Source organism: Dermacentor albipictus, chromosome 5 (genome assembly GCF_038994185.2).
Source record: "Dermacentor albipictus isolate Rhodes 1998 colony chromosome 5, USDA_Dalb.pri_finalv2, whole genome shotgun sequence".
NCBI classification, from domain to species: domain Eukaryota; kingdom Metazoa; phylum Arthropoda; class Arachnida; order Ixodida; family Ixodidae; genus Dermacentor; species Dermacentor albipictus.
This window is the reverse complement of record NC_091825.1, coordinates 166716809-166744040: the sequence shown is the minus strand read 5'-3', so window position 1 is coordinate 166744040 and position 27232 is coordinate 166716809. Positions and strand designations below refer to the sequence as shown.

The 27232-nt window shown below is 48.1% G+C and overlaps 1 protein-coding gene across 1 annotated transcript in view; it reads right to left on the bottom strand.

Moving 5' to 3' along the window:
* LOC135917568 (uncharacterized) overlaps positions 1–27232 on the bottom strand; it is a 141219-nt gene that overhangs the window by 33506 nt on the left and 80481 nt on the right. The window contains exon 2 of the mRNA XM_070539761.1: positions 22999–23060. Coding sequence (XP_070395862.1) covers positions 22999–23060 — 62 coding nt within the window. The remainder of the gene's footprint in view (positions 1–22998; positions 23061–27232) is intronic.

The following is a 27232-nucleotide window of genomic DNA, read 5'->3' as shown; positions in this document are numbered from 1 at the left end:
ATGAGAGAAAGGCAGGGAGGTTAACGAGAGGTAAAACATCCGATTTGCTACCCTGTACTAGGGGAAGGGAAAGGGGAAGCAAAGACGGAAAGAAGAGCGTGACAAAAATAAAAGCGTGAGAAAAAAAATAAGGGTAAATAGAATAAGGGTAAAATTCGTCTAGAAGAAGCAGGTGAACCTAGAGGCAGTAAGAGTAAAAACAGACAAATTGCAAACATATAAGTAGCCTAATATAGTAGCATGCAAACATATTAGTAGCCTCGGAACAGAGAGATGAAGCGACATAGAGGTAATGAATGAAACCATAACTAGGCTGGCTTCAGAGGCAGCTGCTGAAGTGGGAGGCAAGGCACCAAAGCAACCAGTAGGCAAGCTCTTCTGAGTAACGAAGGACCTAATAAAGAAATGACAAAGGATCAAAATGTCCAACTCAAGAGATAAAATAGAATTCGCGGAACTGTAAAAACTGATCAACCAGGCGAAAATAAGTAATATTTGAAATTATAACGTGAGCAAGACTGAAGAATCCATAATGAATGGACGCAGCCTGAAATCAGTGAGGAGGAAACTCATCAGTGAGCAGGGTAATATGATCAGCAATCTCGAAGGCATAGTAAAAACACCGGAGGATTCTATACAGACCTGTTAACTAGCCAGAGTACTCAGGATAACTATATCGAAACAATAAGGAACAGGATGCGGAAACTCCTCTTATAACAAGCAATGAGGTCAGGAGGGACTTGTGTATATGGACATTGTGTATTGTGGACATTGTGCGTATATTCGATTTCTCGGCACGCGCGAACTCCGGCCACTGTCAGCGCCTCGAACAGAAATTATTTCCATTCTTGGGCAGCGCACACACAAACGAAACAAGAGAAAGAAGTCAGGACAAGCGCTGGTCTGACAACTGAAAGTTTTTACTTCAATAAAAGGATTCTATGCTCAGTAATCATAAAATATATGTCGATTACGTGTAAAAACTGTCATACACTTGCGAGTGATCAATCAACGAGATCGCTTCGTTTGCCACTTGTTTACTTATTTTGTTCGGCGCACCTCAGTAAACCATGTATATCGTCTGCTTTTTTCGTACAATTTTCTTGTGAATCGGCAGAATTTCATTGGTGTCACCAACCATTTCGTGTTTACATTACTGTTGTGATAGTTAACAACACAACAATAACTTCCAGTCACCCGAAGAGGCACCGTCGCAAACAAGAAGCGTTTCGTGCGCAGAGCGAGTTATGCGTGGACGCGACCTTTAAAGGGCCCCTGAAACGGTTAGGACAAATTTTGTAGGCGCGTAGGGTACAGCTTAAGTAGAACATTCGCACCACAATTTAAGTGAAGCGTTACGTATTAATGGAGCTGCAAGCGATTAGAAGTTACCCTCCTCCCTAGCTATGCTTTTCCTCCTCAACTCGCTCGCCGAGCGAGCGGCGCTAAGCTCCGCCTTCACTGGTTCAGCGTCACGATGCGACGTCACATCGCTCACTTCCGGTTGTTTAGGAGCACGCCCCCTCCCGCGCGAGACCTCTCCGCTAGCCGCTTGGCCGTCGACCGAGAGCTATCGAAGCAGCGTGCGTTGCGAGCATTCTGTCGTAGCGCCGAACGTGTCCGGTACTCTGCTAAAAACAGGCAAGCTGGTCATTTCGGCAAATGACTGGAGGCATAAACTCAAGCTGATGAAGGAACCTTAGCGTAGACTTACGTGAGCAGCCTGATCGGTCTGCACGGTCCAGACACTTGCTGGCGCAGCGCTTAACCAGTCAAACAAAGCGCTAATATTGCTCTAACCAAGTGTAAAGCATTTTAAACATTTATAAATCAACGTGTTGATGATTACACTCCTGCGAAATATACACACCAGCAGCAAAGAATACACTTCGTTGCTGCTACTGTGTATGGTTGAGCTCTGTGCCACCAGGTGGCTGCACCCTGCAGACCTTTCACATTTGCCCTTCTGCTCATCTCGTGGCTCATCCCGGCACAGTCAAGCGGCCAGACCCTGTCCCCTTGCGCTTGCGTTTGCCCTAATACTGGACTCGCGGTTTGCAGGTCGCTAGGTTTGCAGTCCACAAGGCAACAAAGTCGAATCATAGTGCTGACGAAAAGACTGAGACCGACTCTGACCGCGGAGCTCTCGTCAAAATGGAGTACGTTGTAACACAAGCAGACGACACTTGCTGTGTGCCGGAAGTGCTGAAGTGTACTAAAAAACTATTCTTGTGTATTCTCTTTAAGTTATTTTCTTTTTACAAAAACAAAGTAACTAACATTCCAACTATTACGAGCATCATTTGTTCACCATAAAGTTGGAAAAATTATCGACCACGCGCCCTGGTCAGCCAATCAGATAGCTCGCCCATGTGACGTAATATGGGTTATTTGCATCATATGGGTAGGGGCGGCTTAAAATTCCGCCGAGCAGTGCGCTGCGATCGGCAGCGATGTGTATTCTTAAAACCTTATAATAAATTACACGCTTTACGCAGAGCACTTAGATGCATCAATTAATGATCAGAAGAACCTACTCTAACGACTCAGTACGTTTGTAGAAAATCGCCAAAATCGTTTCAGGGTCCCTTTAAGGGAACCGGCGGAAGCATACACCCGTGGGAGGTAAAATCATTCCGCCAGGGGAGAAACGAGCACTGACGTTTAGGATGAAACTTAAAAATTATACCGCGGGAAAGACTGAAGAAGCCGCAAGAAATGGACACAGCCTGAAATCAGTCAGAAGGAAACTTGGCATTGGACAAACCAAGATGTATGCACTGAAAGATAAGCAGGGTATTATTATCATCAATCTCGACGGTATAGTGAAAGCAGTGGAAGAATTCTATATTGACCTATACAGTTCCCCATAGGACAGGAGAAGACGGAATAACAATGGATTTATTCAAAGATGGAGGAGACATAATGCTTGGAAAATGAAGACTCTCTATAGGAAGTGTCTATGGACTGCAAGGGCCCAGAAAACTGTAAGAATGCACACATTATACTAACCCACAAAAAGGGTGACTTTAAAGAATTGAAAAATTATAGGCTGAATAGCTTACTCCCAGTATTATGTAAATTATTCACTAAGATCATCTCCAATACAAGGGCAACACTGGACTTTAGTGAACCAAGGGAACAGGCAGGTTTTCGGAAGGGTACTCTACAATGGCATCACATATATGTCATCAATCGGGTAATCGAGAAATCCACAGAGTATAATCCGCCTCGCTATATCGCTTTCATACATTACGAAAAGGTATTGATTCCGTAGAGATACCAGCAGTCATAGAGGCATTACATAATCAAACGTAAATATCTTGGAAAATAGTCACAGTGATTCCACAGCTACCTTAATTCTCCACATGAAAAGTAGGAAGCTACCTACAAAGATAGGGGTTAGGCAAGGAGACACAATCCTTCCAACGCTAGTCACTGCGTGCTTGGAAGAAGTACCCAAGCTATTAAACTGGGAATGCTAAGGAGTAAAGATCGACGGCGAATACCTCAGTAGCCTTCGGTTTGCCGATGACATTGTTCTATTCAGCAACAATGCAGATGAATTACAACAAATGATTGAGGACCTTACAGGATAAAGTGTAGGAGTGGGGTTGAAGATGAATGTGCAGAAGACAAAAATTATGACGAATATTCGGGCAAAGGAACAAGAGTTCAAGATCGCCAGTCAGTCTCTTGAGTTTGTGTGGGAGTACGTTTACGTAGGTCAATTAATCACAGGGAACTCTGACCATGAGAAGGATATTATAGAAGAATAAAAATGGGTTGCATCGCATAAGGCAGACATTGTTAGCTCCTGACTGGAAGTTTATCATTATCATTGAAAATGAAGGTGTATAATCAGTGCATTTTACCGGAGCTGACATATGGCGCAAGGACTTGGAGACTGACAAAGAAGCTTGATAACAAGCTAAGGACCGTACAAAGAGCCATGGAAAGAAGAATGATAGGCATAATCTTGAGAGACGGAAAGAGAGCGGTTTGGATCAGAGAGCATACGGGTACACTCGATATTCTAATTGACATTAAGAGAAGAAAATGGCGCTGGGCAGGTCATGTAATGCGCAGGTTAGATAACCATTGCGCCATTAGGGTAACATAATGCGTACCAAGAGAAGGGAAGCGCAGTCGAGGACGGCAGAAGACTAGGTGGTGCGATGAAATTTGGACCTTCGCAGGTGGTGGTGGGAATTGGTTGGCGCAGGACAGCGGTAATTGCAGATTGCAGGCAGAGGCCTTTGTACTGCAGTGGACATAAAATAGGCTGAGGATGATGATGGCTCTTTTTTCCGTTGAACGTTTAATTTCACTGAACAGGTTTAGGACAGGCATACGTGCGTTTAGCCACTACAGTCTCTTGAAAAACATTTAATGTTCTTGTTCTCTGTGCTCGAGTGGGTGCAAAGCTTTCCATAATATAGGGAAAAGTTCAGTAGTTTTGAGGTCATCATGTGATTAGACCTATATGTGGTGGCCTAGCAAACTTTTGCCAATGTCTAAAAATCTTTCAGCCAGCTGTATCAGGACGCGGCCAAGAGAAGGCTTTCGGCCACGCTAAGAAACAAATCATGCAACTTTTGCATTCTCCTCATTTAAATAATTAGTCAAGAATAATTAACCAACTGCACAACGGTAAATTTACAAGAACGCTTGCATTGAGGTAATTGTATGGCGATCTAGGGAGCGTCCAGGCCAGCAACATTTAGAATCGTGCCTATAAGGCAAACATTTTTTTATGTATCTTAAAAATGCGATACATGAAAATTTCCACATGACTAAGTGCTTGCGCAAAGCAGTCGCATTTCGCTCAATCATGTCAGGTATGAATAAACAGCGCATATAAGAAAGTGCGGCGCCACATAAAACGGGAAAGGGTGGTGAAGCTTTCAGATTCTTCACTTTGCTTTCCCGCTATCATCAACGGCCGTCTATATTGTTGTCATTTCTGGAACGTGCGGCTATCGCTGGCGTGAATTTCAAACCCAAAGCCTGCGTCAATACCATGTCACTATGGGCGCTATAACATAAAACTATTCCAAACTTTTCTATTCCAATCCTGCAATCATCCCACTGCGTTTGGTCAAAAACTTTTTTGGACCACCCCCACTTCACCTGTCTGTCACACGACGTCACGAAAAGCGCGATAGCTCCCCGTCTTATATGACGTGCACACACTTATTATGCATAATTTGACCAAACAAAAGAAAAATAGTTATTTTTGGTTCGACACCTTTTTGCCATCAGCCTTCGGCTATTAGTTAACAGTTTTCGGGCTGCACCCACTTCACCTGCCTCTCATGCGACGTCACAATACCACAAAAACTTACCGCGTCAAAGTGACGCGTACGCGGTAAAGATGCATTAATATTCCAAACAAAACTGGATTTTCTTCTGAATAGCCGCAGGCTGCCCCGTTCCGAAGGGAATAAAAGATGGCTGCCGCCAATCGCTCCGGCACTGCCTACTCACCCCTTGTTTATTTGCGTGCAATAAAACATTTTGCGTGGCCGTGTAACGTTTTCAAGAACTTTCGGAACGTTTACGACCTCGTTCTGCCAACTCTTTGCTGAGGATCCGTTTTAGCGTCATTCTTAAGCTTCCCTTGCATGTCGACGAGCCACCGCAAGCTAAGTAAGAGAAAGTGGACCAATCGCAGACGCCGGCACCAAACTTCTTCATCCGCTTATCGATATTCAGTGCAGTGGCTTGGCCCTATCGAATCCCTCTCCACTTGAGCATGCTCCTCGCCTCTTGCGAGCCAATTCGGTAAGACAAGCCGGTCAGCGCAGGCAATGTTATTCGTTTTTCAAGCAAACAATAGTGACCTCCTACGAACGAGGGGAACATTGGATTGGTTTGTTCAGACAACCCTGCGGGTGACCACCCGATGTTGCGTCAGCGGTTACGCAAAGTTGACGTCAAGAGATTGGAATAAAAACATTGGAACGGTTTTACGTTATACGGCCCCATGCTACTTTTTTAGCGGCACTGCGCTATGTGCTTCGCTGCCGCTTAAATAATGATCAGACACTCCAACACATCAAGCAGCCTTGCACATTCGTCATATCAAAAAAAGGAGTAGTGTACACTCTCCTGCATAAGCAGTGCATGAGACGTGTTTTTCTTTTTTTTTTCTTTTTACACCAAAGCTGTATATGGCTGGCATCTGAAAAAGTTTGCGTCGGTCTGTCGAATCGTGTCGACAGAGAAATTCCCCCCCCCCCCCCACGAATATCGTTGTTCGTTTTCTTCTGACGTATCATTGCCCTAGCGGTGCTATTAGCAGTGCGGCACGGCACACACGTCTGTACCCTCGGCCTACTCTGCGATGGGTCATGTGCACACTTTTAAGCAAAATTACACCCTTTGAGTCGAATCATAGAGTTTCTCACAATATTACCTAGAGGGAAATTTGAAATATATTACCTAAAGGGAATTGCATGGGAGTGCCTGTATGTTGTGACTTCGGATTGGCATCGTTCTCGGAGAGCCAGTCAAGCACCGTTCCGTCTGTTACAATGAATAACTTTCTACTAAAACAGCACGTAAAAAGCTGTTTCAGCTTTATTATTACACAAAAACATGTTTTGTTTAACTATGATAACTTGTTATTGCATGTACAATTATGTGACACGTAAAAAGTATCAGCGGGCTCTAAAGTTGGAAAACCGACGACAATATTCGTGCTCGCTTTGAAACAGTTTGTCGTCTGTTCGTGCTTTTCTTCCCTTCGTCATGCATTCTATAGGTGAGTAAAGATGCAATTTGCGTGAATGGAAACATTTTATGAAGATTTTACTTTAAGAACGCGTTCTTTATGTAGGCACATCCACGTTTTAGACAAAGTCTCTTACAACACCAGCCAATACAAGCCTCGCAGACACATATACCGTCATTCCCATGATAGCACAGTGCCCCTTAAGAAACTCCGATAGACGGTGGCGCCAGATTTCCCTCTAGGTATTACAGTGAGAAACTCTCTGGGTCGAATGTTGCCACACAACAATAATAGTCATCTGTCTTGTCCGCATTTATTTCTGTAACACTGCAATCAAAGTTCTTCCAAACCACGAACGGCATGCGCGTTATCAGCATGACATAGCATTGCCGAGCGGAAAGTAGCAGGCGCGGCGTTTTCAAGAAAGGAAACGCAAGCAAGGCAGTTGACGATTATTTTTGTGTGGCATATATACACACCAAAGGGTGCAGCCTTTTTTTTTTACAGTGCGCTCTACACTCTTAAAACGGTTGCACCCTTTGGGGTGTATATTTGTCCCGCAACGATAATCGTCATCCGCCTTGCTTGCATTTCCTTTCTTGAAAACTCGGCTCTCGCTACTTTCCTGTCACGAAGCTGCGTCACACTGATAACGCGCATGCCGTTCTTGACTGGGAAGTACCGGGCTCGCAGCGTTAAAGAAAGGAAACGTGGGCAAGACCGATGACGATTATTGTTGTGGGACAAGATAAGCCCCAAAGGGTGCAAATGTTTTAAGAGTGTAAGAAAACATTACACCCTTTGGGGTGTGCATTTACCACACAACAATAATCGTCATCTGTCTTACCCGTATTTCTGTCTTGAAAACGCTGCACTCATTACTTTTCTGCCGAGAATGCTCTGTCATGCTGATAACGCGCATGCCATTTGTGATTTGGAAGTACCCGGATCGTAGCGTTAAAGAAAGGACATGCGGGCAAGACAGATGACAATTATTGCTGTGTAGCAACTATACACTCCAAAGGGTGCAACTGTTTTTAGAGTGTAAGAGTGTAGGTCGCGACGCCCACATTTGTTCAGTTTTGTTTAAGAGTGTGCTCTCTTATCGGCGAAGAAGTACACCTTTAGGCAAAGTTACACCCGTTGCGATGTATCTCTGCTACACAACGATAATCGTCATCGGCCTTGCTTGCGTTTCCGATCTTGAAACCACCGCGTCCGCTACTTTCTTGTCGGGAATGCTATGTCATACTAATAACGCGCGTGTCGTTCATTCCTGGAAAGTACCGGGCTCGCCGCGCTAAAGAAAGGAAATGCGGACAAGACAAATGACGATTATTGTTGTGTGACAAAATGGTGTAATTTGCCTAAGAGTGTACAGAGAGGTCTGGAGCACCGGCGGCAGCAGCAGCGGCCATCGGCAGCGTGCATGATCAACATCAGCGTGAATGTGCGGCGGTGGCGTTGCGGCAGTGTGTGCAATTGGAGTCTGTGAAGCAAGCGCACGTGTGCAGAACGATTTACGCAAAGAATGGCTACGTGGGCGGTTCGCTCTACGCGTTACCTATGGAAGAGCACGCCAAGTGTGCCGACGTGCGTACCATTCAGACGGGAGATTGTACCGTCGTGGCGAGAGTCTACATTGCCCCGGCTACGTCCAAAGGGGACATTGAGGCCTTCCTAATATACGACTTTGGTTGGATCTCATCCGCCGAACACAAGTCGATCGTCATAGTGGGGGCCCTTAACGTCGACAAAGCGCGCCGCGACGGCAAGTAGATCGCGTCCCTCCTGTTCAAATTGTTTGAAATTGAGTGGTATACTGCCGTGAACGTGCCGACCTCGCGCCACCAGTCGTGTATAGATTTAACCTTCGGCAAGAACGTGTCTAGCAAGCAGTACAACTGATCGCGGTGTACAATGAGCGAAAATAAAAGACGATAATAACTACGAAGTTACGTGCATGTGTCTTTAATCAATCAATATAGCAATAATAACATAAATCATCATAGTTATCACAATGGTGATCCCAATACAACTTCACTGGTTATGCTCCTTTACAAAGTGAAAGAGCACTAAGTCTTTTTTTTTCATCTTTCTTAGCCCGCCAGAAAGAAATCCTGCCAGATAGTTTTTACAGATGCCGCAAATTTAGACCATTTAATCGGGCGATGAAGGAAGGCCCGCGAGCGCGCCTTTCCTCCTCTCGGGCTTGCGCAAGCTGGCGCGGAGCTGCTTGAATGCGTTGCCTTCAAGAGCCGCGTGAAGTTTTTCAAATGATTGATCTGGCTGTCGTGAAATTTACACGATATCAGTTCATATAAGGTCATTGGGAAACTACTGTTAGCTTTTCGGTGCAGCGGTAACAACAGCGTGCGGAAGTTTCTCTTGGCTGCGCAAATATGAAACATGCATCATTATCCGCCGTGTGTGTATGTGTTGGGAACTATCTTAGCTTATGGGGTTTTCACTTGACGAAGGGAAATGCCGCTTGTGAATCGCCAGCCTGAATTGGAAAATCTTCTCACTATCTGATCACTAGGGGCGGGCTCCAAAAAATAAGAGTGCTCGTGTATACGTCCAAACCAATGCAACCCCGAAACATCTAAACGCCAATCGTTGTAAAACATTTGCGTCTGCCCCCGGCACTGTTGTCACGCGTTTCAAGTCTCGTAAACTTGAAACCACTGTGCTATGTGTACGTTAACCTCCTGTATGAGGGCCGATGCCGTTGTTCAGCTCAGCGATCACTGCGGTTAGTGAAATGGCATGATACACATAAGCTTTGTGCTTCGGCATTGCCTTTTTTCCCAATAAAGCAGTGATATCCAAAGAGGATGGCATAAAGAGACGGCGAATGCCTCGTAGATGACAGGCCGAGCAAGACCAAACAAAAAGAAAATTGGTTTTCATGATCTTCTTTTCCGCAAAAACAAGAAGAATCAGGGCAAACGCCGCAAGAAGACCTGGAATGATCATGCTGCCTGCGTGGTTCATGCGCTCTATAAAACAAATTGATATTTAGCCCAGAATTTAACACTGCTTCGGATGCCCTCGAAGTCGGCAGCCAGTCGCTCGACCACTCGACAAGTGTGATTCACACAGCACAATATGCTGCCATTGGAAACCTAAACAATTTTATTCGTGGGTGGAAATATCGTCTAACAAACGAGGTAGTGGCGCAATGTATCTACAGATAACAACTCGAACGCTTCTGAAAGTCAACAGCACAACGTATTTCGTGGCAGAACGGTAACCACGCTGTTAAAATCGTCATATGTTTCGTAACGACTCAGTGCTGCTGAACCCCAGCTTAGAACTACAATGAGAATGCTGCAGTATGGTAACATAGCAAAACGAATTTTCTGAAATACAAGAGTTATCTTCGAGGCTGGCTGTAGGCTCAAACACACGCGCACACATCACGCTGGGTGCTCCGCTCGCCTCAACGCCACAGAAACTGCGCTAATGCTGACTTAAATCCCTTCATTATGACTCACAGAACCATTTTCAACGTAGAAGACGCCACGTCATACTAAATAGAACGTGCCACCAGCAACAGCCACCAGAAACTGTCACAGAACGTACACCTGGCATGCAACACGGAGCGCTTGCTTAAGCCAGAATACCGATTGCCCACGGAAGGCGCCACTATCTTCGCAATATGGCGGCGACCATGAAAAAAGAAAGGTTTATATGGCTGTGAAATAACTCAGGATCATTGTGCAGAACTCATATAGTTCCATACTGAGTGATGGAAAAGCAATTGGGAAACCACGGCGTGCTTACACCTGGAGCGAAGAAGAAAACAACAGTGAAGCGTCCAATCCGATTGGGCCACGTGTAAGCGTACGTGGCCCAGTCAGGCACGCGCAGGCGAAGACTACGAACTCGGCAACGTGTGCGCGTGAGAGCAATGGTACAATCAGGGATGGCCTTGGGGTGCTTCGATGGCGCGTTGTGCCATGAATGAGCCACGTATGTGGAACGTGTGCTCGAAAAGAGGTAGTGGCGAGAGAATAGCCAGGTGAAGACGTAGGCTGGAGAATGAGACAGCAGCCATGAGCCAAGGACAGCGGACGTGGCGGACGTACCTGGACACTGAACGGTCCGGCATCAGCGACCAAGGCAGCCAGCCGTGCATCACTGAGCATGAGCGGGGACCGAGGCCGCAAGGCTTCCCGGTTCTACCAGGGGCCCGCTGCCGAGATCGAGTGCGGCTGCGCGAGCGATGAAAGATGTGCGCCAGGCCCGGGTGTGCGTGGCAGCCTAGGACAACCGCTCGGCAGTCCTGAACCGCGGCCCCGGTACGCGTCGCACCCGCCCATGTCCCCGCCACCCGCTACTGGCACAACCTCGAGCCACCAGAAGCCACTAATAGCTAGATCCAGCTCCAGCAGCACGATCAATGCCGTACCTAGTGGGTCATTGCGATGGACTTGCCGTGACAGCGCCAAACTTTTTGTTGACTTGCAGGCTCCGCGAGCTTGAGTGCAGGTTAGCGGTTCACTTAGGAACGCGCTGAACTCTTTAGCATGTAGAAATCACGCTAAGACTATCCTCGTAGTCGCGAGCTCTGTTTATACCAACTGTGTTGCGTCTGCATGCTTGCTTCAATTGCTTTTCAGTCTAGTTACTGTAAATACACTGCTTTGTGTTTTGTCACTAGTTGTGTGACTCCTATGTCTGCTCCTTGGCGGCACCGTACGTCGGCAAGTGGGCCGAACGTCCGCTGACTTTTAACATCTCCATTTTGCAAGTGTTCTTTCTTTCAGTAGGTGCATAATATCCGCAGTTGCTTTTGCGCCATAAAACTTTACATAATTCACTAGCCGTGTAGTTCTAGACCAAGGGCCGTATAATGTAAAATTATTTCAATATATTTTTATTCCAATCTCCTGACTCCAATCTCTACCGGCAAGTTTTCTGAACAAACCAATCAAATGCTCCCCTCATTCATAAGAGGTCACTTTTGTTTGTTTGCAAAAAGAATAACATTGCCCGCGCTGAGCGGCTTGACTTATCTAATTGGCTCACAAGAGGCGAGGAGCATGTTCAAGTGGAGAGTGATACGATGGGGCCGAGCCACTGCACTGAATATCGACAACCGGATGAAGAGGATGTTGCCGGCGTCTTCCATAGGTCCGCTTTCTCTTACTTAGCTTGCGGTGGCTCGTAAACAATCGTGGCGGCATGCAACGGAAGCTTAAGAATGACGCTAAAACGGGTCCTCAGCAAAAAAGAGTTGGCAGAACGAGGTCGTAAACGTGCCGAAAGTTCTTGAAAACGTTACACGGCCACGCAAAATGTTTTGTTATACGCAATTAAGCCCATGCTCTCAGGCAGGGGCGAGTAACCAGTGCCGGAGCGATCGGCGGCAGCCATATTTTATTCCTTTCGGAATGGGGCAGCCTGCGGCTATTTAGAAGAAAGTTCAGTTTTGTTCGGCATATTAAGGCATCTTTAACGCATACGCGTCACTTTGACGCGGTAAGTTTCTGTGGTTTTGTGACGCGGCGTGAGAGGCAGGCGAAGTGGGTGCAGGCCGAAAATTTTGACCAATAGCCGAGGGCTAATGGCAAAAAAGGCGTCGAATCAGAAATAAATATTTTTGTTTCAATCGGTCAAATTATGCATCATCATTGTGTACAAGTCATATCAGATGGAGAGCTATCGCGGTTTTTTTGACGTCTGATGACAGACAGGTGCAGTGGGGGTGGTCCAAAAAAGTTTTTCGATCGCGGTGGGCTGATTGCCGAATCGGAATAGAAAAGTTTTGAATAGCTTTACGTTATAGCGCCCCAAGTCTGAGCATCTGAAGCGGCGTGAGATATTGTCACGTGGTGGTGACGTTGAGAACACAGTAGCAATACTGTAAAAGGCAAAACTTGATTTTATTGGGCGAACCTGTGCCCTTAAAACAGGCTACACTTATAGCACAACGAGAGCGGCGAACACAGTCGGCGATCGTCGAAAAATCTGATCAGCGGGTCAAGCGCGTCGGCTTTTATAGATCAGTCGTCGAATGCTCCAGATTAACCGATGGGACCCGCGCGTCTTCCACAAAGTTCCACACTACTGTCGTCACGCATACATGCAATCAGATTACACAGGTTGGGGTGAAAGACAGTGGACGGAACCATCGACAACATTCCAGAAACTTCTTTTACATGGAGGCGCATCCTGCGCTGCGCGATAACATTTGTTAGGCGGCCAAACGTGGCCGCCCGATAAAGATAAGTGCACGTGTCACGACGTCGACGTACATCGCTAGCATGTCGGCGAGGGCCTTATTCAGCCGCACCATAAGACCATTCGTCTGCGGGCGGTAGGCCGTTGTTTTCCTGTGCCTTGTCTGACTGTATTTCAGAATGGCTTGGGTGAGCTCCGCTGTAAAGGCCGTTCCTCTGTCGGTGATGAGGACTTCTAGGGCGCCATGTCGCAGCAGGATGTTTTCGACAAAGAATTTCGCCACTTCGGCTGCGCTACCTTTTGGCAGAGCTTTAGTTTCAGCGAAGCGGGTAAGGTAGTCCGTCGCCATGATGATGCACTTATTGGCGGTTGTTGACGTCGGAAAGGGTCCCAGCAAGTCCATCCCGATCTGCTGGAATGGTCGGCAAGGAGGCTCGATTGGCTGTAGTAATCCGGCTGGCCTTGTGGGCGGTGTCTTGCGTCGCTGACAGTCTCGGCATGTTCTGACATAATGGGCGACGTCGGCGGTCAGGCGCGGCCAATAATACTTTTTTTGTATCCTGGATAGTGTCCGGGAAAATCCAAGGTGCCTAGTGGTCGGATCGTCATGTAGGGCGGGCAATACTTCTGGACGAAGTCCTGACGGGACAAGAAGAAGGTAGTTGGCGTGGACTGGTGAGAAGTTCTTCTTCACGAGTATATTGTTTTGAAGCGTGAAGGAAGCTAATCCGCGCTTAAATGCCCTGGGGACAACATCGGTGTGCCCTTCCAAATATTCGGCGCGGCCTTTTAGCTCCGGGTCTGCCCGTTGCTGTTCAGCGAAGTCTTCCGCGCTCATCATTCCAAGGAAGGCATCGTCATTCTCGTCGTCTTGCGGAGGTGGGTCAATGGGGGCGCGTGATAGGCAACCGGCATCGGAGTGCTTTCTTCCGGACTTGTAGGTTACAATGATGTCGTATTCTTGTAGTCTGAGGCTCCACTGCGCCAGTCGTCCTGAAGGATCCTTTATATTCGCCATCCAACACAACGCGCGATGGTAACTGATGACTTTGAATGGCCTGCCATAAAGGGCAAAATTTAGCTGTAGCCCAAACGATGGCGAGGCATTCCTTTTCGCTCGTAGAATAGTTGCCTTCCGCTTTTGACAGCGACCGGCTAGCGTAAGCTATCACCTGTTCGACTCCGTTTCTCCTCTGGACTAGAACGGCACCGAGGCCTAGGCTACTGGCGTCAGTATGGATTTCTGTATCGGCGTACTCGTCAAAGTGCGCAAGTACCGGCGGCGACTGCATGCGTCGTTTGAGTTCTTCAAATGCGTCGGCCTGCGGCGTTTCCCACTTGAACTCAACATCACGTTTACTTAGACGTGTCAACGGCTCGGCGATGCATGAAAAGTCTTTGACAAAGCACCTGTAGTAATCTACGCACTGCCTTCTTGTTGATGGGTTGCGGGAACTGTGCGATTGCAGCTGTCTTCTGCGGGTCAGGGCGGACTCCAGACTTTTTGATGACGTGGCCTAGGAACAAAAGCTCATCGTAAGCGAAGCGGCACTTTTCTGGCTTCAGAGTGAGCCCCGATGACTTGATGGCCTCTAGTACAGTGGCAAGCCGCCTAAGGTGGTTGTTGAAATTTCCGGCGAATACAACGACGTCATCCAAGTAAACGAGACAGGTCCGCCACTTCAATACTGCTAAAACCGTGTCCATCACGCGCTGGAACGTTGCAGGCGCCGAGCACAGTCCCAATGACATAACCTTGAACTCGTAGAGGCCGTCTGGGGTGATGAAGGCGGTCTTTTCGCGATCTCTTTCGTCGACTTCTATTTGCCAATAGCCAGACTTGAGGTCCCTCGAGGAGAAGCATTTAGCGTTGCAGAGCCGATCCAATGCGTCATCTGTCCGTGGGAATGGGTATACGTCCTTCTTCGTGATCTTGTTCAGATGACGATAATCGACGCAGAAACGTAGGGTTTCGTCCTTTTTCTTCACCAGGACCACAGGGGATGCCCACGGGCTTTTCGACGGCTGGATGATGTCGTCGCGCAGCAATTCGTCGACGTGTTCTCTTATAGCTTCACGTTCTCGCGGTGAAAATCAGTAAGGGCGCTGGCGGAGTGGTCGAGTGCACTCCTCAGTGATTATGCGATGCTTGGCAACAGGTGTTTGTCGAATCCTCGATGACGTAGAAAAGCAGCCTTTGTATCGTCGGAGCAGACTTCTGTGCTGCTATTGCTTAATCACGGGGAGATGGGGACCCAGCACCTCTGGTGGAGGTGCTGGGTAGGTCCGTTCATGAATGGTTATTCTTGCAGTGCTGATTCCAGTCGGCGTAATCAGGTGTCCTCCAGCGGTGCGAATTTGAGGGCCTTCCCATGCAGTCTTAACCTTCTTCAACTGGGCGGCGATGTGTCCATTCATGACGGAGTAATCAGCCCCGTGTCCGCTAAGGCGGTAACTGCGTGGCCGTCGAGAAGCACGTCGAGGTCGGTGGTTCCTTGTCTGGCGTTGCAGCTAGGTCTTGGCGTCGGATCACGGCTGCGTCGTGTTGAACTGAAGCTGTAACTTCGCGTCGTCAAGTCGTCTTTCGTCGGTGTAGTCTTGACTTCCTGGCTTCGTCGGGACGGCGGCGGGTCGTTATTATGTCGTCGAGATGGTCTCTTCATCGTCTTCGTCGGCGGCGGAGGATCTTCGTCAGTTCGACGAACAGCAACCACACCTCCATCGGTTGCTGCTTTTAGTTTTCCGGATATGGGCTCGTAGAGCGGCCCCGGGCTGAGCCGGTGTATGGTCGGCGCTAACGGGACAGCCGTCGAGAGCTTCACTGAGTAGCGGTGAGGTAATCGGCGATGTCACGTGGGCGCTCACCAAGCTGTGGACGCGGCGTGTTGACGGCGAACCCTCTCAGTCTCAAGTCGCGGTACGGGCATCGGTGGTACACATGGCCAGCTTCTCCACAGTGATAGCAGAGCGGGCGGTGGTCGGGGGCTCGCCAAATGTCCGTCTTCCTCGCGTGGGTGCGGTGGGCGACGGGTGGGCGTGCTAGTGGCGGCGGCGGCGGCGGCGGACGACAGAATTGCGGCGTTAAAGGGCCCTGGCGCGGTCTCGGAGGGGTGCCTTGATGGCGTGCGACAGCGGCGTAGGTCATCGTTTTCGGCTGGGGCTGTGGTGATTCTGGTTGCACCTCAGGAACTCCAAGCGATCGGTGCACCTCTTCTTTCACGATGTCGGCGATCGAGGCCACTTGAGGCTGCGACGAAGGCATGACCTTGCGCAGTTCTTCGCGCACAATGGCCCTGATGGTCTCGCGCAGATCGTCCGTGGCCAGTGATTCAATTCCTGCGTAGTGGGTAGAGCTTGTACGGCGGTTGAATTGCCGGTTCCGCATTTCGAGTGCCTTCTCGATGCTGGCGACCTCGCGAAGAAACTCTTCTATGGTCTTCGGTGGGCTTCGTATCATTGCGCCGAAAAGTTCTTCCTTCACACGACGCACGAGAAGGCGTACTTTCATCTCCTCGGGCATATCTGGGTCGGCGTGGCGGAACAGACGGTTCATTTCTTCCGTGAACATGGCAACGTTCTCGTTAGGTAGCTGCACTCGTGCCTCAGCATGGCTTCGCGCCTTTCCTTGCGCACGACGCTCGTAAAGGTGCGCAGGAAGCCGCTACAGAAGAGGTCCCATGTAGTCAAGGTCGACTCCCGGTTCTCAAACCACGTTCTGGCGGCGTCTTCAAAGCCAAAGTATACATGCCGCAGTTTGTCGTCGGAGTCCCAGCTGTTAAAAGTCGTGATTCACTCGTAGGTCTCCAGCCAGGATTCTGGGTCATCAGTCGCTGCTCCATGGAAGGTCGGTGGGTCCCGAGGTTATTGTTGGATAACGGGGGACGCTGGGGTAGCCATTGGGGTTGTTTGGCTGTCATCTTTACGGACTCCCGTGCTGCCCTTAGCAGGTTACAACGCAGTGAGCTTGATTGTCCACTTGTGCGCAGCATTAATGACTCTGCGAGCAAAATTACATCACGTGGGGTATGTCTCGTTGCTCAATGGATACCTTCACACGTACGAATCGCCGGAAATGAAGAGGCTGATCGGCTCGCTTCAAGTTGCGTTCATAACAACTGTGACTGCCCAGAAATTACGTGCAAGCTTGATGACGCTCGTCTGCTGATTCGTCGCCACCTACTCAAGCAGCATCCAGATCAGCGCATCGCAAATGGAACGTTCCCGCCCCGTTTTCGTGGTCGAGGCTTGCCTCGTCGCGCTAGAGCACAACTGCTCAAGCTGAGGGTTGGTCGCGTGAACGTGCACGAACGTTTATACAGACGAGGGCGTGCGGAAAGTCCATTGTGTACGTCTTGTGGCTGTTACGAGACACTTCAGCACCTTATACTTGAGTGTCCCGCTTTCAGTGCGCAGCGCATGTCGCTAGTGAGAAACTATCATCTCCTTGGCCTGCGGTGTGCGACACTCGAGGAATGTTTATACCCCAGTGGCTGTGCATCTAAACGTGATCAGGCCCATCGCGCCCTACTAACCTTTATAGACCTAACTAACTTAGGTTCACGTTTGTAGCATGAACATTCGACATTCTGTTGTAGCGTGACCTTCAGTGACCGGCCCTACTGTGTGTGATCAGTACTGTACCCTAAGGCTTCTTCTTTCGAAGATGAGAGGTGGCGGGTTCAAACACCTTGTAGTGTATATTGTGAACTGGTGATTACGTGCCGGTGATTACGTGAAACGGTGATTACGTGCAGCCGTGCAGCTTTACTTGGCGTCTCATCGTGGAGAACACAATCAGCCGCATAGCGAACTAGCCATGGACGTGGTTGATAATTGTGGAGGCTGTTCGACGCGGCGTCACTTTAATTTCCGGCTGCAGGGTTCTACTTAAGTCTTTAGATTTGTCCTGTTGCAGTGTTCTACTTTGATCTTTAGATTTCTCCTGTTGCTCTCCTTTCCTTTTTCCTTTTTCCTCCCCTCCTTCCTATCTTCCATTTCTGTGTCACTGTCGCCTCCCTTCAGAAGAGAAGGCAGGCGTTGTGCCCCTTCCGGTGGCAGTTGCCAGCCTGCTCCTCGCTTTCCCTTTCCTGTTACCTGTGTATATGTGTGCAAAACAAATAATAATAATAATAATAATAATAATAATAATAATAATAATAATAATAATAATAATAATAATAATGACCACGGTCTTTTTTGTCGACTCAGGTAGAAGTCCGTGCTCTGGGGGCAGTCCTTGCAGTCTGCGGCTAGCACGCTGGTCTTGGGCGATGTGGGTTTTGTCCTCGGGCTTCGGGCTTGGATCGCGGCTTTGCGGGGGCGTTCGGTACATGAACGCACTAGCACCTCCACCAGATGCCACGTGGTGGTGACGTTAAGAACACAGTAGCAATACTGTGAAAGGCAAAACTAGATTTTATCAGGCGAACCTGTGCCCACAAAACAGGCTACACTTATAGCACAACGAGAGCGGCGAACACAGTCGGCGATCGTCGAAAAATCTGATCAGCGGGTCAAGCGCGTCGGCTTTTATAGATCAGTCGTCGAATGCTCCAGATTAACCGATGAGACCCGCGCGTCTTCCACAAAGTTTTACCATAGAGAAAGAAATTTCAACAAGAGCGGACACTCCCATGGGCAACCAGCGCTGAAGCTTCGCGTGCCGACAGCAGCGCCGTAACACACAGCCTAGCGAGCGGTAGACACAGTTTCCAGTAGCACACGCAGTGATTTCGTGTCAGCAAATTCACCGATTGTCTTGAGTCACACTTTTCACGGCTCCTCAAACGGCAGGGAACCGACGCGCTAGGACGTAGCAGCGCATGCGCTCTACGCAGCGCGCATGGCCATGGACAGAACTTGGCTGGCCGCATCGGGCTAGACAAACATTGATACAGGCGCACGTTTCTTATCGCTAAATATGTCGTGCCATTTTCGTAGCCTCCCTATCGGACGGTTTCAGCATATTTTAGTAACGCATGAAAAATGTCGTAGCGCCTCCTGGCCAGCGCTGGTTCCCCATAGAGCCCAGCGGCCGAATTGACTGTAGCACAAAAAGCGGTTGTTGACTCCTTCCGGTTTCGGTTTTGGGCGCGCGCGTTTTGAAAACCAGTTGGTACACGCCGCGCCAGCTCCGCTGCTCGGCACGGCATTCATTTTTTTTTTCGCTTCTGCTGAACCTCGCATGGCCTTCGCGTGGAATCGATTTAAGTTGAAACGATTGCGATTGACCTTTACAAGACTGCGCCGAATCTGTCAGGTGCAATTTCATAAAGAAAACGAAAGACCTCTTCTGAAATGATGGAATGTTTATTTTGCTCTATATAAATGCTCGTTCCGGGCTTCTGCATTCATCCAAAGTTGTGGCACCAGGTAAGCAGCAGTCATTGCCGTACGATGCTCCACCGGATGCCATCAGCTGAAAGAAAGTAAATTACAATCATGTATGATTTCCGTATATTGACGTAACAGGAGTATTGCGTGTAGAGGCGAAACGTGCGTAAGTGGTGAATGAGCGGCATTACAGATAAATTCACTTTTACGTACATTTAGCAGCAAAGACTCCTCCAAAACAATGCCATAAAATCTGAACATCCGATTTTCAAGCACCCCTCTTTTCCCGGGCATTATTTCCTGCACTTTAAGTGCACAAATACACGGGTGACTGCGCGTTTCCAAAACAACTTGGCCTCGGCCGACACGATGGTACGCCAAGTACACAAAGGTAGCTACAACACAGGCTAGGCCAGACCATGTTACACGCTCGCAGGATGCCTTCTTATCCCACTCAAGTCAGACTCGTCGGTGCAAAGCCTGTTTTCAGTCGCTCAGAATACATAAATGTCATGTTCTTGAGCTGCTCCGTGTTATCTTTTACGCGTCCTGCCGGCGCATGCAACACTCCCGTGTTATCACTCTCGGCAATCGCTCGTCGCGTTTTCGAGAAGCGTGAGTACCGAAATAAGATATATGTTGTTGCAGAGCTATAAAATGCGTCACAAACTTGTCCCACTAAAATTCAGTACGCGCAAAACCAACTCACTGTGGCCGCGGCCGCGGCTTGCTTTTTTCGCTAACAGCTTCACAACCCCAGGCGCGGCGAGCAAGCCTCAAGGTATCCCAAAAAGTTACCAAATAAATTACAGTAGTTAGTTAGTTAGTTTGGGTTTAGTGGCACAAAGGCAACTAAGGCCATGCTGCGCCAGTCACAAGACATAATAAAACGGACCGTTAGGGCAGGTAAACCTGCATTACATTATAGCTGGTGTAAATAGCCAGTTTTTTCTAAAAAGTCGAAGAGGTTAGGAAATGGCACTAGGGAGTCATCTGCTAGTAATAGGGTAGGGTGTAATGGAATGTGCAATTTATACAGGCTGTGTGAAAACCTCCGTCTCAGTGTATCGATGTGTGGACATGTTATTAAGATGTGCATGGTTGTAAGAGCTTCATTACATTTTTCGCATGTTGGCGGGTTTTCTTTTCGGAGAAGGAAATTGTGCGTCAGATGTGTGTGTCCAATTCGAAGTCGACACAAGATCACCTCGTAGAATCGTTGCTGGTGACTGCATGATTTCCACTCTCCAATTACAGGTTTAATTAGATGAAGCTTGTTGCTTAAACAAGTGTCCCAATCGCGTTGCCATTTTGACGTCAAGGCCTTCCGAATCGCATTGACACTGTCTTTATATGGAAGTGCTGTATTTTGAATGTTTTTGTACGCTGCCATTGATGCGCATCTATCCGCCGCTTCGTTACCCAATATTCCAACATGGCTTGGTACCCAGCATAACTTAATTGATATGCTATATTTGTTTGACGTTAATGCATTGAAAATGTCGCCTAACAAGGGTTCACTTTGGGATTTCATGTGTAGAGCCTTCAGTACGCTTAATGAATCTGTGTATATGACAGTGTTTTCAAGTTTGTCAGCAATGATCTTTTGAACTACCGTCCATATCGCGTACACTTCGGCTGTGTAGACAGAGGCATGCTGAGGTAATCGAATACATGTTTCCCAATTTTCTGTTACGGCCCCTACACCCACGTGTTTTTCCGTTTTAGAGCCATCAGTATAAAATTCTATGTAGTTTATATACTTGTCTTGAAGAGAGCGGAATTCTTGTATAATGTGTTGATGTGGTGTGTCTCCTTTCTTTAGATGTGTTAGAGTCCAATCACATAACGCTGTGAGATCACACCACGGGGGTAAACGTTCTGGCTTTCTGGCAACCTGGAGGACTTCCCGAGGGATGTCATAATCCCGACAGTATTCCTCGTATCGCAAGATAAGCGGCCTAATCATGTTTGGTTTATTTGTGTAATGTAAGCGTGAGCTGCACTTTGTGACGATGCTGTAGCATATGTGTTGTGGTGAGGATCGGATTCTGAGTATGTACGAAAAAGTTAGTAGCGCTCTGCGATGCTCTAAAGAAGGTTCATTACATTCAACATGTAAGCTCTGTATAGGTGATGTTCTGTAAGCACCGCATGCTATTCGTAGTCCTAGGTTATGGACTGGATCAAGTCGTCGGACGTAAGATAGTCTGGCTGAACCATATGTAATGCTACCATTGTCTAATATGCTACGCACCAAAGTGCGGTAGATGTGTAGCAGGCATTTACGGTCAGAGCCCCACCGTTTCCGGGAGAGGATTTTTAGAATGTTAAGTGCATTGTTCGCTTTGATTTTAATATTATTGATGTGTGCGAGAAAGTTCAACTTTTTATCAAACAGAACACCCAGAAACTTGTGTTCTTGTTTCACGGGTAGTGTGGCATCCTGTAGTTTTAGGATGGGATCTTGTTGTAGGCCTCTTTTTTGTGTAAAGACAACACTAATCGTTTTTTCACTTGAGAAGCGAACGCCGTTTTCAGATGCCCACTGCGTTAGTTTGTTTAGTGTAATTTGAATTTAAATTACAATACTTTTTCGGGTCAGAGAATGCGTCACGAACTTCTACCAGTAAGATTCAGTACACGCGAAACTGCGGCACACAGCCGAGCTGCTTTTCGCTAACTGCGTCAATAAGCCGGGCGCGGCAACCGTGCTTCTAAACTACCCCAAATATAACGACGTTAGTTACAATAATGTTGGGGACCACAGAATGCGCGAAAACTTGTCTGTCTCAGGCGCTACGACGTAGTACACGCATGCACACGCGCAAATGCGTCGCACGGCCGAGCCGGTTTTCGCTTACTGCGTCAATAAGCCGGGCGCGGCAAGCGTACCCAAATACTACCGAAATAAGTTACAGTAATGTTGCGGCTCATAGAAAGCGTCGCAAACATCTCCCAGGACGAGGCATTAACTCAAATTAACTGCGCCAGGACGGCGGTGCTGTTTTTCGCTAACTGCGCCACTCGAACTAAGCCTAAATGTGATTAAAATGCGCCGCACACTGTCAAACACAATTTCTCACCTTGCTGTAGTCCGGTAGTGCAGTGGTGCCGTGTGGAAATGCAGACGACACGCAAGAGAAGCATGGAGAAGGCCGGGAGCCCCCCAAAAATGGGCTATATCCAAAACAGACGGGTCGCCGAGCACGCGAGCTTCGCACGTACGACCGTCCTCGCTCACACCTGCGGCTTGTCTGGCGCATGACGTATGCACGCGCGTCTGGCGTGCCGCTAGCTTGTTGCTAGGCAACGCAACAAAAAGTTGCAAAGTATAAGTTCATTTACACGCAAAACTTTTTCACTTTTAGTGGGAAGGAATAAAAAAAATAAAACGTTGTCTAGAAGTTTATTTCACATTCTTTTTTTCTGATGCTCGCGTCAACTAACGGACGTTGTTGAAACTAGGCGTGACGTGTTTCCTGTTGCCAGTTTTTGAAGAGTGTCCCCTCTTGTTGAATTTCTTTCTCTATGGTTCTACACTATTCGCGTCGCGCATACATGCAATTAGATTACACAAGTTGCGGTGAAAGACAGTGGACGGCACCATCGATAACATTCCAGAAGCTTCTCTTACATGCAGGCGCATCCTGCGCTGCGCGATAACATTTGTTAGGCGGCCAAACGTGGTCGCCCGATAAAGATAAGTGCACGTGTCAATATAAACTTCTTACATTTTACTTTTATGATGTCCCATACATGCTTGCCTTCTGTTGTAGCAAGTTTCCTCTGTTTTCTGAAAAAGACAAAAACAAGCCAGATATAGATAAATCCGAAGAGAAAATTAGGAAAAAACTTTCGAAGACTACGTATACCTAACAGGTTAGAGTTAAATGGGCGTTTCCACTGTTTTAGGAAACTTCGTCTATTAGTTAATGCTTCTAAACCACCCAACTATAGCTACCTTCACAGTAACTGCATCTCCTGCATTGGATATCATGCGGCGTCTTGGCATTTCAGCTTCTACTGTAAGCATCTGGCTGTGAATTGATTTGGGGCGCTTTAACGCAAAACTATTTCAAACTTTTCTATTCTATTTCTGCAGTCAGCCCTCCACGATTGGTCAAAAACTTTTTTCGACCACCCCCACTTCACCTGTCTGTCACGCCACGTCACGAAAAGCGCGATAGCTCCCCATCTGATATGACGTGGACGCACTGATTATGCATAATTTGACCGAACAAATCAAAAATAGTTATTTCTGATTCAACGCCTTTTTGCCATTAGCCCTCGGTTATTGGTCAAAAGTTTTCGGGCTGCACCCACTTCACCTGCCTGTCACGCGACATCACAAAACCGCAATAACTCACTGCGTCAAAGTGACGTGAAAGCGTTAAAGATGCATTAATATGCCGAATAAAGCTGAATTTTCTTCTGAATAGCCTCAGGCTGCGCCGTTCCGAAAGGAATAAAAGATGGCTGCCACCGATTGCTACGGCACTGGCTACTCGCACCTGCCGGAGAGCATGGATTTATTTGCGCGTAATAAAAGTTATTGCATGGCCGTGTAACGTTTTCGAGCGCTTTCGGCACGTTCACAACCTCGCTCAGCAAACTTGTCTTTGCTGAGGTTCCTTTTTAGCTGCATTCTTAACCTTCCGTTGCATGGAGCCGCAATTTTCGACCACATACCGCATGATAAGTAAGGGAAAGCAGACCAATCGCAGACGCCGGCACCGCCCTCTTCATCCGGTTATTAATTTTCAGTGCAGTGACTTGGACCCAACGAATCCCTGTCCACTTGAGCGTGCTCCTCGCCTCTTGTGAGCCAATTAGATTAGACACCCCGCTAAGGGTAGGCAAAGTTATTCGTTTTTCAAGCAAACAAAAGTGGCCTCCTATGTACGAGGAGAGCGCTTGATTGGTCTGTTCAGACAACCCTGCGGATGACCGCCCGATGCTTGCGCCAGTGGTTGCGCAAATTTGTCGTCAGGAGATTGGAATAAAAACATATTGGAATAGTTTTACGTTATAGAGCCCTTGCCTATGTATGCAAAGTACATTGAAGAAGTGCGTGAAGAAAAAGAAACGAAATTAAAGTCATCCATTGGGTTGAAGTTCACTGTAATGAGCGAGCATTTAGACTAGACCCATCGAGACTAGACCGTCACCTCAACCGGTAGATATTAGCGGCAAGTACCTTCGCTAGGATCATGAATGAAGATCAGTCAGTGCCTGACATACGCTTCTTCAAGCTTTGTTTCTAGCGCCACCATGCCGAGCGTACCGCCAATCGCATACCAATACAACAGGATGCACGCACTATGGAAAATCTCCTCAAAGCACAAAAAGCAATTGTGCTGTTAGGCGTGGCGAAAATGATGTGAGAACTTCAGCTATGGCACGAAGAACAACAACTTACGGCACACTTTTGGGACGATGAAGCAACGTAAGCGATGTTTATGCATGTGTAAGGGCACTGTTAACATATGTGCAGATTCTGATGCACATAACTTCTTGTGAGGAAGTAATCACTGTTACCGCCAAGAAAACATGCAGTGGAATTCAGTCGAGCGGTTCATACGAGGAGCGGAACAAGCAGTGTGGGAGAACCTGTTAGAGAACCTGGGTAATGACCACTACATACTCAAGACGCAAGTAACTTCGGATAGGCTAAGGCGTCAGCTGGGATCGGCAAAAATTACGGACTGGAGCGCTTTTCGAGAGGCATGCGATAGGAATCTCGCCGAGAACGGGATCAAATCGATAGAAGAGTGGGGGAAAATGCTCATTGAAAAACAGCGCAAGTACACCAAAGAAATCACGCGAACGACGCAGACGCCCGAGGTAGACGCCAGACTGCTCAAGAAGAGAAGTTACAAGAGGCAGCCACCTGCGCAGAGGACTACGTCAGAGCAAGAGGGCTAGCCTGCTCCACTGAGAAGTCCGAGCTCCTGAGAGTTTAGAGAGGAAAGCAAAACCGCACAGTCCCCACCAGCGACGATTTAAAGCTCAACGTCTACCTCGAGGGGAAGCCGATACCGGAAAAGATGCTCATCAGAATCCTGGGGATGTGGATACAGTCAAACCAACGCTGCACCCACACCCTCGCCCTACGCAAGGCATCCACCCTACAAGTGGCCCTCATGATCACGCGCATCTCACACAGACGCCATGGCATGCGAGAGGAGGACACACTCAAGCTGGTCAGAAGCTTGGTCGTCAGCCGAGTGGCATACAGCCTTCCATACTACAATCCCACCAAGAGTGAGGTACAACAGGCGGACGCGATTCTACGCAAAGCCTACAAAACCGCACTCCACCTTCCCCACTACACCTCAACCGAAAAGCTCCTAGCCTTAGGACTACACAATACCTTCGACGAATTGAAAGAGGCGCAACTAGTCTCCCAACAACGCAGACTACAGCAGACCCCATCTGGCAGGGAGCTCCTGAAGAAACTAGGCTGCGCCGATCAACTTCAAGAGATACAGAGGACCGAAACAATTCCGGACGAGTATCGCAACACACTAAAAGTAGCACCCATACCCCGGAACATGGATCCCAACCTACACAAAGCACGCAGAGAAGCGAGGGCTGAATACCTACAAAAGACAGTAGCACCCCAAGAAACGACGGTATACGTGGACGCAGCCACATACGCCAGAGAAGCGGGGCAGAGCAACAGCAACGCGGTAGCAACGGTGATTGATTCGAACCTACGCGAGATCACCAGCGCATCACTACAAGGCTGTACGATAGTCGAGGCTGAAGAAGCGGCCGTCGCTCTAGCGGCAGCGGAGGGACATCGGTCTAAACGGTCTCTAACAATCCTTACAGACTCACAAACGGCGTGCAGCAACTACCTACGCGGCAGAATAGGGCACGGAGCGCTCCGCATACTCCGCTCCGGAGACCACATAACACCACGACAAACAAAAGAAGAACCAATTAGGCATACGATAGTATGGACGCCGGGACACACGGGAGTGGCAGGGAACCAAGAGGCGGACAGGATAGCTCGAGGGTATACTTATTACCGAGCATCCAACGTAGGCGACCTCGAGGAGACCGAACCTGTACCCCAAGACTATTCGGCGATACTGAATTACTACAAGGGCTGCAGAAAGCGGTATCCACCACCGCACAGTAGAGAGGACTCTGTCGCGTGGAGGCAGCTACAAACGGGCTCGTACCCGAACCTAAACGTACTAAGCAAAATTTATCCCACACAATACAATGACAAATGCCCCTGGTGCCACGAAACACCCACGCTGTATCACATAACGTGGGCATGCCAGAAGATAGACGTGGTACCCGTTATACCAAACCCGAGTGCGGAGCAATGGGAGGGAGTGCTCTCCAGCGACCGCCAGGTCGACCAAGAAGGTCTGATTCGGCGAGCACAATTGGCAGCAGCATCCAGCGGAGCCCTGGACTAAGGGCAACCGACCGTTGTGCTAGCAGATGGACGATTCCATCTGAAGACCGCAGAAGACTAGCGAATCTAGAGCTGATAAAGTTTTTCACTCACTCACTCACTACTTGGCTACAAGTACACCAGCTATCTTGACCTTGCGTTATGTTCAGGTGATCTCGCAAGTGGCATAGAGTATAGAAAAGATGCGGAAACAAGAGGAAGTGACCACTTCCCAATACTTATCCAACATTCTTGATTAGGTAGTTCGCCGCCTTGGCGAAGCACTAAAATCACAAACTGGCAAGCGGTCAGATTTCTTGTTACTCAGCAAGCAGGCACATTATGCGATGTAGAAATCCTTGTTTCGCCTATTCAAAATAACATTGAACTCACATCCAATATTCCTACAATTCCAAATGGTTATGCAGCTGTAGATTCAGCCTCACTGTCAACTGCTTCCACGCGCGAAATGTGCGAACCATGTCTGATGGACCGAAGAAGGCACTACTGTAGGTTAAATGAGGCCTAGCATTCTGACTTCCTAGCGT